At 44.7% G+C, this 16,916-nt stretch overlaps 4 protein-coding genes across 8 annotated transcripts in view; 1 reads left to right on the plus strand and 3 right to left on the minus strand.

Moving 5' to 3' along the window:
* Positions 1-374: 374 nt before the first annotated feature.
* Positions 375-5,481, minus strand: zgc:66448 (uncharacterized protein LOC327401 homolog). Its single transcript, XM_062538882.1, has 2 exons — positions 5,113-5,481; positions 375-4,749 (listed from the first exon to the last, which is right to left on the minus strand). The coding sequence occupies exons 1-2, from the start codon at positions 5,462-5,464 to the stop codon at positions 677-679; spliced, it is 4,425 nt and encodes a 1,474-aa protein (XP_062394866.1). The 5' UTR covers positions 5,465-5,481; the 3' UTR covers positions 375-676.
* A 575-nt stretch (positions 5,482-6,056) lies between these two features.
* si:ch211-261d7.3 (myb-related transcription factor, partner of profilin) lies at positions 6,057-9,539 on the minus strand. Of its 2 annotated transcripts, none has more exons than XM_062538890.1 (3): positions 8,434-9,539; positions 7,892-8,317; positions 6,057-7,769 (listed from the first exon to the last, which is right to left on the minus strand). In XM_062538890.1, exons 1-3 carry the CDS (start codon positions 8,684-8,686, stop codon positions 6,967-6,969), a joined length of 1,482 nt encoding a protein of 493 aa, XP_062394874.1. In that variant the 5' UTR covers positions 8,687-9,539; the 3' UTR covers positions 6,057-6,966. The 2 variants fall into 2 exon arrangements, with proteins under 2 accessions (XP_062394874.1, XP_062394875.1); XM_062538891.1 differs by having other exon boundaries at positions 6,057-7,766; positions 8,434-9,535.
* Positions 9,540-10,915: 1,376 nt separating this feature from the next.
* On the plus strand, positions 10,916-12,211 carry LOC134082869 (trypsin-3-like). Its single transcript, XM_062538892.1, has 5 exons — positions 10,916-10,955; positions 11,118-11,277; positions 11,425-11,678; positions 11,768-11,904; positions 12,028-12,211. Exons 1-5 carry the CDS (start codon positions 10,916-10,918, stop codon positions 12,175-12,177), a joined length of 741 nt encoding a protein of 246 aa, XP_062394876.1. The 3' UTR covers positions 12,178-12,211.
* Positions 12,212-12,285: 74 nt separating this feature from the next.
* The window catches only part of LOC134082866 (NACHT, LRR and PYD domains-containing protein 1 homolog), a 50,564-nt gene continuing 45,933 nt past the window's right edge, over positions 12,286-16,916 (minus strand). For all 4 annotated transcript variants that reach the window (XM_062538887.1, XM_062538889.1, XM_062538888.1 and 1 more), the window contains one exon: positions 12,286-16,263. In XM_062538887.1, the coding sequence (XP_062394871.1) occupies positions 15,084-16,263 (1,180 nt within the window). In that variant the 3' untranslated portion in view covers positions 12,286-15,083. The remainder of the gene's footprint in view (positions 16,264-16,916) is intronic.

The following is a 16,916-nucleotide window of genomic DNA, read 5'->3' on the forward strand; positions in this document are numbered from 1 at the left end:
GTGTGTAGTATAGGTACAGACAAACCATATTAGAACAGTAGGCCCTTATTTGGGGATGAACATGACATGCATTTCTGCAGTTTTAAAAAAAATGGGTGGAATGGGGTTCCCTTCAATCACCATTGCACTAGCTGTGTTATAGTTGTTGCTTGCCTACATTAATGCAAAGTAGCAAAATCCAGGTTTAACAATAACAATGTAATCCTGAAATAATGAACTTAAATATCTAAACAATATTCAATATGTCTGGACAAAGGCTAGTAAATCAAATACAAGATGATCTTTGAACTGTAAGGTAAATTAAAATAAAACCCCTAGTACTCTCCTTAAACATTTACTTTACAGATAAATGAGACCCTGAACAATACAAACAATAAAACATAAAATGTAGCACCTGGCACACACAGAAAAGGTATAAAATCTGGATTTCTTTAATGTAAATTGTGCATCAGCTTGACATGTCTATACACTTTCATGTATGCAAAATCAATGACATAACATTTCAGAGCACATCATCAGTAATGACAAATGTTTCCAACATGACATATCAAGTTACATGATTATACAATTATTTCAAGCTCAATTTAATACAATAAACAATAAGAATATGAATCAGTGTTCACACAGGAGGTACAGCAGCTTAAAAGCATTGTTTGCCAATTTTCTGTGGGACACATCAGATTTCTCCTTTAGCATGCTGCATATAGTGCATCTGTAGCTCGAGTTCTTGAGGGAATGAGCACCCACAAATCACACACTGGCGGCGGTCTGTGGGGAAAGGCAAACGGCCTGTCAGGTTAGGCAGCTCAGTCCGAGGAGTTATCTGGGCAAAGGGCCGGGGAGGCCTATCACCTATTATTCCCTGTGGGCTGAAAAACAGATTCTGAGGTGGCGGCCTCGATATCTGGTTGACTGTAACGGAGTGAAGGGGATGTGGAGCTGGCAGCCCAAGTGGAGGTAGTGGTCGAAGAGCAGGGGAAAGAAACGGTGGGGCCTGGTTGATAATGATCTGCGGTCCTGTCATCAGTGGCAACTGGGTCTGGCCTCGCACTGCACCCTGCTGTATTGGTCCTGTTAACAATGTCTGGGACCCCCCTGGGGTTGTCTGAAATCCCCACACTGCAGGGGCGTCCCCGTGTGGGAAACGAGGTGGTCCATACTGAATGGTTATAGGGCTCATTTGTGAAGTTGTGGGAGGATTCACCCAGGTTGAAGCTATCGGAGATTGCTTTTGCTGCTGTAGCTGTATTTGTTGTTGCTGTAACTGTAGTTGTTGTTGCTGCTGCTGCTGCTGCTGCATCTGTAACTGTTGTTGCTGCTGCTGCTGCTGCTGTTGCTGCAGCTGTAGTTGTTGTTGCAACTGTAACTGTTGTTGCTGTTGCTGCAGTTGTAATTGCTGTTGTTGTTTCTGCAGCTGCTGCTGCAGTTGCAATTGTTGTTGCTGCTGCTGCTGCAATTGTAGCTTTTGTTGTTGCAAGTGCATTAGCTGATGTGGTTGCAATTGTTGCTGCAGTTGTTCTACTGTGCTACTGTCTTGAGAACTCAGGGTCTTGGGAATGATTGAGGTAGCTTGGAATGTCCAGAGGGCATTCTCTGACCCTGGTGGTAAGCGAGAAGCGTCTATTTGCGTCTGATTTGCTGCTGATCCTGGAGATTGCTGTCGTTGTTTCTCTGCACCATTGCCAGGTTGGTCTGATATAGTTTGGGGTATACCAATGGGTATTTTATAACTCCATAATTTAGTGTCATCTTTCGATGGTAGAGAGGACACCCCAGGCTGGGTAGTTGCTATAGAGGTTGAAACTTTAGGCCCGTGAGGCTCTTGATCATTTGGCTTAGTGGGGGCAATACTGGACCCAGTGTCAAGGGGAACAGTACCTGTTGTTGAGGTCTGTGGCTGCACAGAGGCACCAGTGCTACCCCATACGATGGAAAGAGGACTTCTCTCGTGCTCTGTTGCCTTTGTTGGGCTTTGGATGTGTGAAACAACTGAGGCTGTTTTGGTGCCCCAAGAAGTAGTTCCTTCTTCTAGGTGTGGGTAAGGTTTGGAAAACAAAATTCCTGCTTGTGAAGTCACTAACGTGTCAGTTCGGCTCTGTGGCAAGGAGTGTGAGAGTGCTTCTGCCTGAGCTTGTTGTTGCTGTAGCAGTAACTTTTGCTGTGCTTGCTGTTGCACTATTTGGTTCGCCTGTGGGGCCATTACAGAAATCCAAGTCACATTCTGCACCTGGGCTGGCTGGGTTTGTCGCTCTATTTGCCACTGATGATGCTGCTGCTGTTGCTGTGGTACTTGGACCGTCTTCTCTGGCGGTTCTGACTGTCTTTGTGGTTCTCGCTTCTGTGACTGCTGTGTGACTGCGACGCCAGGTTGCCACAGCTCCTGCTGTGGCTGCTGCATTGGCAGCTGCATTGGCAGCTCCTGAGAGTCGGACTGACGTGCAAAGCTCTGCGACTGGTGCAGCGGTGGCGGCATCCTTCCCTGCCAGTCTTGCCCTTGTGACACAGGGGCAGCGTACGTGCTTGGCTGGGTGAGCGCCATTGTTCCAGGGACCCTGTCCCACGTTTGCCAGTCTGATCTAAAGCTGTCCCCTCTCCTGCCCCTCTTGCCCTCTTGATGCTTGCGCGTGTGAATCTTCTGGTGCACTAACAAGCTGCTCAGCCATTGAAATGACTTGTTGCACTCCTGACAGCGATGGGGCCTCTCACCTGTGTGAGTGTTCATGTGATCTCGAAGCAGGTAGGCCAGCCCAAAGCTTTTGTTGCAGAGGTGGCACTTATGGGGTTTGTCACCTGTGTGAGACAGCATGTGCCGCTGCAGTTGGTCCTCGTCACTGTAGCCTTTGCGGCACTGCGTGCAACGGAATGGCTTCTGTTGGTGGAGTCTTTGATGGGTCCTCATGTTCTGGAGGAATGCAAAGTCTTTTCCACAGTCAGGGCATTTGTATGGCTTCTTCCCTGTGTGGATGATGAGGTGCTGTTGTAAATAGCTGCCGAACCTAAAAGACTTGCCACACTCATTGCAACGGTATGGTTTGTCCTTGCTATGGATGCGCATGTGCAACTCCAGAACAGAGCGGTGGCGAAAGCCTCGGCCACAGTCTCGGCACTTCAGCGGTTTCTTGTCTATCTGGTCACCGTAGATGCCACTCCCTGGCATGCTCTCCCTCCGGCCCATGCCGAGGCCCCCGCCCCGTACATCCCTCCTCATGAATGAAGCCTCATGAGTGATGGCATGGGACTGCAGGCTTGCCTGGTCTGAAAACGCCAGAGGGCACCGAGCGCAGGCGTACGTCGGCTCTGATTCCTTTACTCCATTACTCATGCCCTCGTACTCCGCCTCATGAACCAGCATGTGCACCCTCAGGTCAGCAGGCCTGTAGTAGACTTGTGAGCACAGAGGGCAGTTGTACAGCCGTGGCTGCTCCACTGCATAATTGGCATTCTCTTTGTCTACCACAGACGCCTCTTGCGACATCTCATGGGTGGCGATGTGCTCCTGCAGCTTGTCCTCGTCAGAGAAGGTGTCCAAACAGTGAGGGCAGCTGTGTGGATGCTTCTGATGCTGGCGGAGGTGAGCACGCAAGTTCTGGGAAAAAGCAAACGCTTTCCCGCAGTCGCGGCAGCGGAAGGGCTTCTTGCCCGTGTGCAGGTACTGGTGTTGGTGCAAGAGGCTGGCGTACTTGAAACACTTGTCACATAGGTTGCAGTGGTAGGGGCGTTCGTCCGTGTGCTTCCGCCGGTGGTCCTCCATGACAGAGCGATGTCTGAAGACCATCACACACTCAGGACATGCAAAGGGCTTAAGAGCAGCATGGGACCGCTGATGAATCCTCAGCATCATGGCGGACTGAAAGCCCTTGTTGCACTCCAGACAGCGGAAAGGGCTTTCCATGGAGTGCATCTGCATGTGGGCAGTGATGGAAACTCTATACTGAAACTCCTTGCGGCATAACGGACATCGGTACGGCTTCTCTGGGGCCAGTTTACAAATGTGCGTGCGCAGCTTGACCAGCGTATCAAACGTCTTACCACAATATTCACACTGTGGGTCATTTTGTGTGTCCCTCGCCTTGACAAGGGCTTTTCTGTCTGAGGATGCTGTTGCTGATACTGACGCTTGTACTGAGGCTGTTACTGATTCAGCTTTCTCCTTCTCCTCCTTGTGCTCATTTCGATGCTTGATGAGGCTGCTCCTGTGCTGGAACGTGAGGCCACACTCCTTGCAGGTGAGGGAGGCTTGTTCGTCCTGGTGCATGTGGAAGTGACGGTGGAGGTTGTACGTCTCGCGACGGGTGAAACACTTCCCACACTCACGACATTCCAGACGGGATTTCCTAGGCTTCACAACAACAGCCTCCTCCTCCTCTACTCTGCCTTCCCCGGCTGCTTCTACCTCTCCTTCTTTTTGTTTGTCATCTTCACCTCCTTCTTTCTCCTCCTCTCCTGTCTTTCCTTTCTCGTCTTCACCTCCTCCTTTCTTATCTTCACATCCTCCTTTCTCATCTTCATGTCCTTCTTTTTCATCTTCTCCTCCTTCTTTCTCATCTTCACCCCCTACTCCTTCCTTCTCTAATGCCGCTGGTTCAACATCATGCAATTCGTTGCTGACTTCCTCTGATGCAGCCTGATCATCCTGTAGCTGAGGTGGTTCTACCTTCAGTTTCAATGTTGTTTCAGCTCCCGATGAAAGTTCTACAGCTTCCTTCTTTGGCTCAGGTGTAACATCATCTGCCCCGTCAGCTTCAGTGGCTAAAGGTAAACAACATCAGGAGGATATTTATTAGGGAAAAAGCACATTTGCTTATAAAATGTCTCCCTTGTTTAATAACGTGTATTGATGCTGTCTGTAGTCATACTTAATTGACTCTCGTAATGAGAATCATATGCATTGTCAATATTAACATGATAAAAATAACAATAAACAGACGGAAGATTGAACAACTATGTGTACCCAAATGAAAATGTATAAACAAGACTGAAGTAGGCTAAACATTATTGCCAGTAGGCTACGTGCTGCACATGCATACCAACCACACAACGCATTAGCAAGCTAGCTGAGACCGAGTTACAGTAACAGTAACAGTAACAGTAACGATACAATGTTGCACTTACCATTTTCCCCACAGTCGCTTGGTATGGGTTGCCCCAAATCTTCCTCCGTGTCAGACCATTCCATGTGGAACTGAAGGCTTGAGGGAACAACGGAGGGTTTCTTCGTCTCCATTGTAGCATGTGTGGACTCCAAATCAACGACACTTGTGCTGGATTCTGCATGACTTACTAACCCTGAATCAACATCTGTTTGCACATTTTCTTTCGTTTCGGCATTGCTAACCAAATCATTTGTACTAACATCATGTTCTTCGATAGAAACGCCAGATCCAGCATCATTCTTTTCATCTCTCGAGTTAATTAACGGGTCATATAGCACTCTGTCGGGTTTTTGTGTATGCTCGGCAGCCATGTTGCCCGTTTCCCTTTGCCTACCTCCTCATCAGAAAGAATGGCTGGAACGATATGATGACGTCAGAGTCGTCATGGAGCTTGAACCAGAGTTGAATTTCCTTCTTCATAAAAACGTACTAAAAAGGTATACATACATTCACGTATCAATAAGTTGATGCAATAATTTGTAAACATGTCAAAACTATCTATCAACTAAATGTTAAGACTATTTTCAAACCCTGATAACCTAGCCTACATCTTATGATCATATTTTCTTTCTTATTAAGCCTTACATGTAGCCTACAAAGCAAAATGTTACAATTACAATTTATCATAGAAGGACTTAAAGGTGTGATAATAATGTACAATGCATTCTCCTATATGATCAATATATGTTGTAAAATGCTGAATTCAGTAGGGTTGATATAAAGAACAACCTCAAAACAAGCACACTCCAACTCAACCAAACTCATGGGAGTCAGGAGGGATGTACTTTTTGTCTCACAGGTATAAAAAATATAGGCCTAGGTATAGAAAATAAAATGTTGTACATCATACACATTTTGTTTGCACAATGTTTACATACTGTTCACTTAGTCACACAATTTCAGTTGATGATCATTTCCATTAGCATTGCCTTTATTTTACATTCTGGTTAGTAGGATAACAGGATACAATATAATATACAGATATTGCCAGAATATATACCCCTCATATACAAATTGTGCAAAATGGTAAAAGTTTTCCTCCTCACAAAGGCTTTGCACTAGTTTGCTAACAAACCAGAAACTGCATGCAGAATCACAATGCATATCAGTAGCTGACATACTGTATACTGTATTTCTGTTTTTTTAAACCACAATCATGTGGAATCAATGATAGGATAAAAGTGCTTTCTGGAATAAGAGTTTCTGACATGCTTGTTAAGGAACACATATTTTTCTTTAAACATGAGAAAAATATTTTTTTGTGTCCTAATAAAATGCAACAAATGTAAGCCCTGTTCATCTTGTTAAAATTACTCTGCTGTACTGTAAACCTCACTTGGAGGAGTAGTTACAACCCTTATATTTGTCAAATTATGGGAGAGATTCACAGAACCTCTGTCTTGCCCTACATAACTGGAATGACCAATTGGAAATCTCTGAATCTCAATGCAATTCCTGTTTCCCGTCATTACAATTCCCACTTTCAAGAGTCTTGACTATGTGTGAATAGCATTCAAAAGTGCTTAAGGTAAATTCTAATGATGATTGTCGACCCACCAGGTTTCAACAATAACTTTTACTAAACTCCGACAAGTCACTTAATTAACGCAATTGCAAAAATTGAGTTTTGTAATAATTATTTCAAACCAAAATGTATAAATCGTTGATACATTGTATAGCATAGGTGATCTTATAGTCACTTTTAAGACAGCAAGGAGACAGACGCCGTTTATCTGAGTGAAGGTGACGTCTCAATGAAAACCTGAAAGTAAAATAAATGATCGAACATTCATCAAAGCATGGACATCTAGCATTAGCGTCTCCTTCTACGGCGCTGATCACCTGTCCTCCCCCGTCGTGACCGTTGGGTCGTGCCATTCACATTTGCCAATCGATCAGGATGGGCTGTACCATCCAAAATGTCAGGGGGAGTTGGCTCAGAAGGAAGGGAGGGTGTTAGTTGATCATTCGAGTTTGTAGGATGTTGACGTTCCTGTTCCTGTTGCTGCTGTAGAACCTGATTTGGTTGTAAGGGCGGATTATGGTGTGGTTGCTGTTGCTGTGGCACCTGTTGCTGCTGATGTGGATGAGGCTGAGGCTGATGCTGTGCCTGCTGCTGCTGCTGTTGCTGCTGGCTCTCAAGCAGCCCCAATAACCTCTGCAATAAGACATTGTTTTGCTGTAAGCTGACAGAGAGAGCTTCCTGGGAGGCCACCAGGGTCCGCATGTCACAGCGGAAACCCTCCCCAAACTCCCGCAGACTCTGCTCCACACGGTCCCCGAGCCGCACTGCTGCTTCGCCAAGACCCCGCAGCTCATCCTCCAGCCAAGAGACGCGTGGAGGGGGGGCCTCAAGAAGACCCTGGTGGGCCCCCAGTGAAGGCTGAGGACTGGGCTGCGGGGTCCCGTTGAGGAACGGAGCACTGTAGAGGGGGGAAGGAGGGAGCCAACGCTCTGATGTTGGCGGAGGCACTATTCCCAAACCCAGTCCCAAACCCAACTTGTCCTCCATGCTACTCTCAGCACCGTCTTCACACTCCCCCTCCCCATCGTCATGCTCACCCGCTTCATCATCTTTCTCGCAACCATCCCTCTCAGATCCTTCACCGCCACCTGCTGAGCAGAGAACAAGTTTGCATCTTCATGAGAACTTTACAGAGGGGACAAAGTATTACATAGTGACAAAACTACAAGATTGACAGTCTTGTCTTAAAAAGAGAGAACTGATGAATAGCTACCTGCGTCTGTGTCAGAGAAACTCATGTTACTGCCCTTTCCTCGGGAGCTCTGTCTCTGATGGCCCTGTTGAAGCCTGGGGCTTGCCTGAGCAGACCTCCCCAGAGCCGACGCTCCCCTGCTGGAGGTCACGTAGCAGCTGCGATACCTGGCGTCTGCCAGCCTCCCACCATTTCGTCTCTTCAGGTCATCCCATCGCTTCTTCACCTCGCGCAGCGTCCGTGGGACTCTGGAGACGGCGTTGACCCTTTCGAGTATTCCAGCCCAGATGCGCTCCCTCTCACGGCGACGGAGCCTCCCCGCAGGGCCAAAGAGTTCTCCTTCACAGCGTGTCACCTCAGACACCAGGACTTCTAGCTCAGCTCCGCTGAAACGACTCTTCCTCTTGCCCCCACTTCCTGCTGCCAGTGTAGAAGACACTCCTCTATCTACAAAGAGGGAAAAAAAAAAAAAAAAAAAGTAAATCAAACTCCCGGCAAAGTCAATGATCTCTAGCCATAAACATGAAAGTTCCTGGCTGACAATAATGAAGGAACTGGCTTACTCTGTTCAGTGTAAAAAAGGTCGTCGGATGACAGGCCTGGCGCCACATTAGGGTGCACCACCACAACATTGAAAGGAAGCCCATCCGGCAGGCTGCCATTATGATCACAGCTGCCCTCCGAGTCATCATCCTCCCGTGGGAAGCCATCCTCCGAGATGCCTCCTCCGCAGGGTCCCTCTGGTGACTCCTCTTTGATGTGCTTGGGAGGCGAGTGCTCGTATAGCAGCCCCCCCTCCTCATAGTATTCAGTCATTAATCAGGCCTGGTTCGCAGACACACTAACCAAGTTGGCAGAGGCAGCGCCATTCACTCAACTACTGACAGAAGTTCTCTTGCCACTCAATAAACAAAACAATTAGGTTTCATGAATATATCTCCTAAATTGACTAAATATGGTTTTGTTGCTGTTGAATGTACACTGGTGGTAAAACTATGACTATTACGTAGGCCAATGACAAAGGGCAGGGAAGAAACTAGTCCAGCTCTTGGCAAAAATGTCACAGAATCTCAGACGTCAACTAGCTTACCTAACTAGCACAGTAGGTCCATTGCCTGTACAAATATACACGACTGGTAAGAGGGACGTATTAGCCTGTTTGATAAACAATACATTTACCAAAAACGTAAAGACAGAAACCAACACAAAGCCATTGAACAGACTTGCAACGTCCGGCCTAGTTTGTTAAATTAACGTGAAGAGGTGGAGAGCTTCCACACATAAAAGGCTAGGTAGGACTGGACAGAAAAGCCATAACTGAAATTACTATTTCAACGACAAAAATTACATTTCATAGAACAAATAAGATCATAATCTGACAGGCAAATTTGAAGGTAAATGCGCACTGCGCATTATTCTGCACCACATCCGCAATGGATGCGCATTCTGCATAAATTAGGCTATGTTAGCCAGCACGATTTCATTACATTTGCCAGACCCCGGTTGCGGTGAAATGTCATTGCTTTGTTTACACACTGAGTAAACGAGACTACAGAAGATGAAATATTCTTCTACTCACCTTACAACATATACACGCATTAGAACAAGGAACAACATTATCACATCGTCAAAACTGTACAGTAAAACCTAGCCTGTTTGAAAGTCTTTCTTGAACACAGACAGTTCAACGTCGCGAGATTTAGACGTCATTATAAAAGGTACAGGGGACGGGCACATAGCGGACGAAGTGCAAAAATTATGAATCGTGTTTCTTAGCCCACGTCTATTTCGAAACGTAGCCTATTTGGCAGGCATTGGTTACAAGTGATGGACTAAGAATGGTTAGAGAATATGCACTTGTTATTTAAGCATATCCCTAAACTTATTAGCAACTATTTTACACTGTAAAACACATGGATAAAGCTCCGATGCAATCCAGTGCAGTCTTTGAAAGTTCTTTGTGGTCACATTTTAGACTGTTAGGCTATATCAGATCAGTAAGAAATGCTCAATGGAAAAGAAAGGATTTGGTTATTTGACTAATTTGTGCAACCTCTGAAACGAAGTAGCAAATCAAATAGCCTAACAATAGCCTAGTGAAACAAAGTAGCAAAAGTTACAAAGTGCAACATGACAAAGTTGCATTGCATATATTAGGCTACATTAAGCAGACACATTAGGCCTACATTGCATTATCCTACATTTAGCAGAAGTTTGACAAATGCCATTCCTGCCGTCATTGTAGGCTATGATCATTTTGTGCTAGTCTTATCCCACTCTAAAGGTTCAGTCACTTCAACCTGTTATCTGATGACTCAATGACTTCAATCAAATTTCCCATGGCATTTTAGGCCAAGGAAACAGTATAATGCCAATTTTAAATGATTTATTAACTCGTCCAAGTAACAATAAAGACCATTAGCAGTCTCTCACACTATCTGTGCTTGTGCAGTCACAGATTTAGACACTGTGAAACTGAAACCCAAAGTTAAGTCTGTGAATGCACAGCTTTAAACAATCAATGCAAAATTGTTTATTAAGTGGCCTCAGATATGTAAAGGGTAACCATTTTCCTGTGTAATTACCACATGGCACCAAAAAACAAATGGATGTGGGTTTGTCGCAATCCACAATTTATTTTTCTTTTGCTTCTCTTATATGAAATTATTGATTAAGTATAGACTATGTCAGAATAATATGCGTACATTTTGTGATTTGTTTAATATGTTGTCTGTAATTTTTTGTTGCATATTTTACATTTGGTCATTTTTGCAGGACTCAAAGCCAATAAAAGTTATATTATAGCCTACTATATAAAATGTCTCTTGTGTGCTACTGTTTATCTTCTGGGACCTGCTACATTCCCACAAAGGGACATATATCTGATGTGGTATGTATGTACACAGCATTTTAGCCTACAGAAGCACATTCATACACCTGCCATTTCACATACTAGTTAATACTTGACAGAGACATAGAAAGAGCTGGGCTATATAAACCAGTCACTTCTTGTCCAATACACTGGTCATTTCACAGACTGCAGTCATGAAGGTTCTGATTCTCTTGGCTCTCGTTGCTGTGGCTTGTGAGTATGAAAACGTTCAGACCATTAGTCTTCTCTCTCTCAGTGCATGTTGCACTGCAACATGTATGTTAGTCCTGTTGCACTACAACTAGCATGTTTGAGTCTAGTCCTAAATGGAGTTTCTTCTGTTAAACAATGCATACCCTCATAATTGTGGTTCAGATGCCGCCCCTCTGGAGGAGGAGGACAAGATCGTGGGTGGGTATGAGTGCAGGAAGAACGCTCTGCCCTACCAGGTCTCTCTGAACTCTGGATACCACTTCTGCGGTGGCTCCCTGATCAGCAGCACATGGGTTGTGTCTGCTGCCCATTGCTACAAGTCGTGAGTATCTGTTTATAGTTTTAATAACAGCTATTTCACAATATTTGGTTTGGAAAATGAGGATTCATTTCAAGATTGTTGTAAGCCTGCAATTTGCTGAACATTCCATGATAATGTTCAAACTTTCTTTTCCTCTTTTGCTTTTAGCCGCGTTCAGCTGCGTCTTGGTGAGCACAACATTGCTAGCAATGAGGGCACTGAGCAGTTCATCAACTCTGCCAAGGTCATCCGCCACCCCAGGTACAACAGCCGCAACCTGGATAATGACATCATGCTGATCAAGCTGAGCAAGCCCGCCACCCTCAACAGCTACGTGAAGACCGTGGCTGTGGCCTCCAGCTGTGTCGGCTCTGGAACCCGCTGCCTGGTCTCTGGCTGGGGCAACCTGAGTGGTAGTGGCAGTGAGTAAACTTTAGTAAATACAATGCCTGTGCTTTGCCTGCCAATTTGGTAAGGAGCATCACTCTTATTCCTTATTGTAAACCCACAGACAACTACCCCGACCGTCTGATGTGCCTGGATCTCCCCATCCTCAGCGACAGCACTTGCAGAGGCGCCTACCCCAATCAGATCACCTCCAACATGTTCTGCGCTGGATTCATGGAGGGAGGCAAGGACTCTTGCCAGGTAATGTGCAGTTATTTGTTGTCATGTTTTCATTGAAGTCACTCTGATCAGCAACATGCAGTACATTCTATGTGTAATATGATATGCCATTTTCTCATCACGCTGTTTCACATCCTTATCCAGGGTGACTCTGGTGGCCCCGTGGTGTGCAACGGAGTTCTGCACGGTGTTGTGTCCTGGGGCTACGGCTGTGCCATGAGGAACAAGCCCGGTGTCTACGCCAAGGTCTGCAACTACAGCTCCTGGATCAGCAGCACCATGTCCTCCAACTAAATGTCATTTTGAGGATACAACTACCATGCAGTAGCGCTCATACCAACAGCTCTTCAGTCAAATTTCAATAAAAAAAAACCACCAATGTTGAAATGTCATAACTTTGTAAAACATGTTGTCATTTTTTTAGCAGTTTCATTACATGACAGATGTTACAATGTTGAAATGGCACTCATTTAAAAAAATATTCCATTTTCTGACATTTCATGAAATTGCATGAAAAATTCATAACCAAGAAATATAAAATACATCTTTTCTCCATTCAAATTTGAGGGGGACAACAGTTTTTGGTGTATAATTCATATATTTGATGGAGAAATTCAAATGATCCAAAGGTAGAGAAGCAATTTGTCACATCATGGAGGAACATTTTAGGTGTAGTACAACACCTCACTGGGTCGTAATCGATTACACATAATGCAAAGCAGAAAGAAGCTGTCATTTACCCAAATTAATAAATTAACAAAAAAACAACAGGCTTCCTGCAGCCTGCATCCAGATTGGGCCCCTAATAACAATGAGAACAAAAATAATAGGGTTCTCACAGCTGCACTCCTTGAACCCCTGAACGTTAATACGCTAATAATAATAACAACAATAATAATAATAAAAAACGCCACTAGGTAAATAGCTTGTTTGCACTTCTGAATTTGTATGTATGCAAATGAATTTTGAGTAAAACACCCCCCCACAAATACCGGTATTTAAAGAGTCACTGCACCCTAAAAAAAGTTTTTTGAGCTGTTGATTGATTGAAAATACTCATAAGTGGTGAACTGTACTATTACCAGGGTTAATATTGACAAAAATCGTGTTTCTCGACAAAAGTAACATTTCGTCTGATTTTGTATTGGAGATATTGCTCTCCGCGCATACTACAGTTTGAAACATGCCATGGCATGTTGGTCCAAAATACTATTGGAATGCTGACGTTGTCCTGCACTTCTAGTCCAACACTACGTCACCAGGTCGTTACAAATTAGGACTGAAACGCCCCAACACCTGCTACCCTGATTAGCCTACCTGTGATAAGCCATTAGCTACGTTTACATGCAACCATCGGAATGACCAATCGGATCGGTCAATCGGATCGGTGGAAGTTTACATGGCAAGGAGTATTTGATGCGCGCGTTTACATGTCAGCTTCACGCGCATAGCCTGCTTGCAGTTTTGCTCCCCGAGATGGACGTGAGAGCTTATAGCCTATGACGTTTGAGGCATGAGATATTCCCTACTTCCAATCCTCTGCCTCTGCTTTCTTCTGTTCAAAAGCAACATCATAGGCCTAGAGTTTCGTTTTAGAATGACTAAAACGACTCACTGGCCGCTTTCACACTGCACAGCAAGTCGGTCAGCAAATGCTAACTTCATGCACGGTCATACAGAAGTATTCCAAAGCCAAAAATATAGCTGATTATCCTGTAATCTGACGGGGTAGCAAACCACCAAAACGTCTGACTGTTCGCTAGTTGTTTTGCACCTCAGATGTTGTTTAACAAGTCCCAGCAACACAAATTCAAACTTGTACGGAAATGCATTCAATCAGGTCCTTGCCGTCTACCTAGCTTCCACACTGTTCTTTCAGACATCGCAAAATATCTGTCTCCACTGTAGTCTCCGAAACATAGCCTACCTGTTAATATTTGGCTTTCAGAAAACGAGACTTCATCACTGCATTTCAGTCGTTGCTTTTACCAAAGCCTACGCAGCTGCCAGTTAGCGTAGCCTATCCAACTGCCTGCAGCCTAGTAGGCTACTTCCTAAACTTAAAAGATGCTGTCAGATTTTGTGGTTGTTTTGAAAGTGTCACGAAACTAAATAGCCTATTCTTCCGATGCCATGTTATCCGTCACTGTTCAATCCATAGACCTAAAAGAAACATATGGTTCAACCTCACGCCCAGTGCTTATGTTTACACCTAATAGATCTTTCATTACTAGCTTTAACCCTCTCTGCCTACACCGTGGTGGCTTTTTTGATAAGAGAAATATTGCGCCTCCTTTTCTGAACATGCGCAGAAGGGAAGAGTAGCAGAGAACGATCCGATCCAGTGTATAGGCTACATGACAACTATTTTACTACCGGACGTGTCCGTTCCACCGCTTTCAATCCGACCCAAATTTCAATCAGATCGGCGATTTTCATTCCGATTGTCTTGTTTACATGAAGGAATTTCGACCCGATTGGGCCTGAATCGGATTAGAAAGGGTGCATGTAAACGTAGCTATTGTCTGCAGCACTCATTCCCAGAGTGACACGAGATCACCATGGTTGATTGGTTACAGCAGTGCTGCACTCCCTCTCCAAATTTCAGAACGTCTCGCCAAAGATCGTATAGTAAGGAAGATAGATCATAAAGGGGGTTTTCGATGGAATGAAATGGTGCCCACTTCCGCCTCCTATCTGGGCGTGATCAGTGACGAGTAATCGGTTTAGACCAGTGTAGAAGCAGCAGAAGCAGTGTGCCGTTGATAACAGGTGGCCTGCGCAATTAGCGGAGACAGGTCAGGTCAGGAGGGACAGGTCGTGAACAAAGTTACTTTGCTATGTATTTATCACGCTGGAAAATACGATTTAAATGTGGGAATGTTAGAAAGACGTGTGCCTTGTAGAATATGGGTTCGTTACTTGCATTGCTGAATGTAGGGCTAAGGGAATGGTCATAATCCGAGATAAGGTTTATTCCTCCCGTTTGCCTCCCGTTTGCCTCCTAAATGGGAGTGGCACTACGTCACAGGGTAACCGGAATTGACCCTCATATGACTTGTCTCACTTTATAAACCGTCTCTGGTCTCGCCCATTTTGAAAGCCTTTTTCAGAAATGTGAAGTGGGTGGAGTTATGGGGTGAAGTAACTCTTTAAAATACCATTCTAGGTTATCCTATACAGACAACATGCTAATTGGCCTACAATCTCAACTCTTCCACCAAGTCAGGGCATTCCCTCTGAAGGATATTGAGGAGGGCCCTCTGTGCTAAAGCCCCACAACAATCCAACATTCGTCTCATCTTATCCTGCTCCGTGTGTGCCACTCTGATGTTTGCATAATCTTCTTCTCTGAAGTGGCCTTGTGATAACATCTGATCTGCTATCGGCATTACATTTTTCACCCTCTGAACAAGCTCTGGCCGGTGCTTTTTGAAGAACTCAACAGCTGATCGGTTGACACCACTCTGGTCAGGATTGCCTAAGAAACATTCTGTTCTCTTGACACTTGCTTTCCAGACTCTCTGTCGGTCTGCATGGCTGAAAAGCTTCAGGCTGAAATCAGAAGCCTCCCTTATGGTCACCTCAGAGAAGTTGGGAGCGATGGAACTGTATCTGAGGTCCAGCTCTTCTGGGCTAATTGTGGAGTTGCAGTCAGTCTGCAAAGCATAGAACTCATTCATTTGAAGTGGTCTCACAGGCCGTGGCTTGGGGAGCATGTGGCCTCTGAATCTTTCCTCCTGGTCCTCCAATAACTTTCTGAGCTGAGCATCCTCTGGCAGAAGGTACGTGCGGAAAGTGAGGGGTACTGTGCTGCTCTGATAGATCTGAACATCTGCATGAATATTCATATGTTTCTCTCTCTCCTCCTCCTTTGCTGGGAAAATTCGAGACATCAAAGAGATAAAGGGGCCAATTAGAGAAAACGAGGGGTTCACCAGCTTGACATGGAAGCGACTCAACTCACACTTCTCTATATGTACTCCACTGTCCTGCTTATGCAGAACCTTCACAGCATCCACCAGAGAAGACTGGCTACCTCCCAAGCAGAGGAAATGTGGCATGTGGATTTCCTCCAGTTCTCCTGAGATAAGCTTGATGTCCATTGAAGGGCCAGCTGGTCTGTACTGCATGTAGGGTAGCTCATTAGCCAAGACTTGCCAATCGATGAAGTGGTACTGCAGGGTGACTGGACCAGCACACAACCAGCGTATACCAGATTCTGAGCACTCATAGCTCCCTGCAGGAGAGCTCAGCCTGTAGGTGGAGACACTCTCTTCTGTGGACACATCAGGCTCCACCCGGACCCAGTGCCTGGAGTCTGGAACTTTAACACAGGATTCACAGCTCCTCTGTGGGCTACTGCTCTGATGAGTCACCCTTCAAAATACACAGCAAACATAAAATCAGGCCTTTCCTTTACAGATAACATAGAATAAAGAGAGTTTGATGAATGGCCACAAAGCAACCGTGAACCAAAAACACAAACTAAAACAAAAAAACAAAAAAACAAAAACTACTTCATATGCAAATCTCAGACTTTTGAAATCACCATCACCAAACAGGTGAATCTAAACAAAGATAGACCCCCTCCAAATGTTAAATTACTACTTCAAATTGGAAATTCAGGTAGAAGTTGCTGTACTCTATTGAGAATGGTATTTGGCTGCAAGGCAGCCAATCAACATAACTCTCAATTAATAAAAAGGGTAAAGCAATCTGTTAATTTCTTATAACCAAAATCGGAGTTGGGACGTGGGTGCGATTAAACACAATGGAATAATCTGCAAATCTCAAACTCATATTTTCACAGACAACATATCAAACGTTGAAAATGACATATTTCACTATTTCATGGAAAATATATGATACATGATATAGTATTTGTGTTTTTGGAAAAGTTGTGTAATGATGAAGAAAACAAAAGGAGGAATGTTTCACAACTATTTGGGATAAATGGCACCATGACTTGGTATGAAAATGAGTCCACATATTTTCCAAGAAAAAAATGTCATTTTCAACATATGTTGTCT

Source organism: Sardina pilchardus, chromosome 6 (genome assembly GCF_963854185.1).
Source record: "Sardina pilchardus chromosome 6, fSarPil1.1, whole genome shotgun sequence".
Lineage (NCBI taxonomy): Eukaryota > Metazoa > Chordata > Actinopteri > Clupeiformes > Clupeidae > Sardina > Sardina pilchardus.

What these genes read in the sequence shown, in the direction of transcription:
- LOC134082869 (XM_062538892.1), top strand. Translation starts at nt 10,916, where the DNA reads ATGAAGGTTCTGATTCTCTTGGCTCTCGTTGCTGTGGCTT. An exon ending in GGCTCTCGTTGCTGTGGCTT is followed by an intron (nt 10,956 to 11,117) that starts GTGAGTATGAAA and finishes ATTGTGGTTCAG; the next exon opens with ATGCCGCCCCTCTGGAGGAG. An exon ending in GAGGCAAGGACTCTTGCCAG is followed by an intron (nt 11,905 to 12,027) that starts GTAATGTGCAGT and finishes ATCCTTATCCAG; the next exon opens with GGTGACTCTGGTGGCCCCGT.
- zgc:66448 (XM_062538882.1), bottom strand. Translation starts at nt 5,464, where the DNA reads ATGGCTGCCGAGCATACACAAAAACCCGACAGAGTGCTATATGACCCG. An exon ending in AAGCGACTGTGGGGAAAATG is followed by an intron (nt 4,750 to 5,112) that starts GTAAGTGCAACA and finishes GTTTACCTTTAG; the next exon opens with CCACTGAAGCTGACGGGGCA.
- si:ch211-261d7.3 (XM_062538890.1), bottom strand. Translation starts at nt 8,686, where the DNA reads ATGACTGAATACTATGAGGAGGGGGGGCTGCTATACGAGCACTCGCCT. An exon ending in CCTTTTTTACACTGAACAGA is followed by an intron (nt 8,318 to 8,433) that starts GTAAGCCAGTTC and finishes CCCTCTTTGTAG; the next exon opens with ATAGAGGAGTGTCTTCTACA. An exon ending in TTTCTCTGACACAGACGCAG is followed by an intron (nt 7,770 to 7,891) that starts GTAGCTATTCAT and finishes TTCTCTGCTCAG; the next exon opens with CAGGTGGCGGTGAAGGATCT.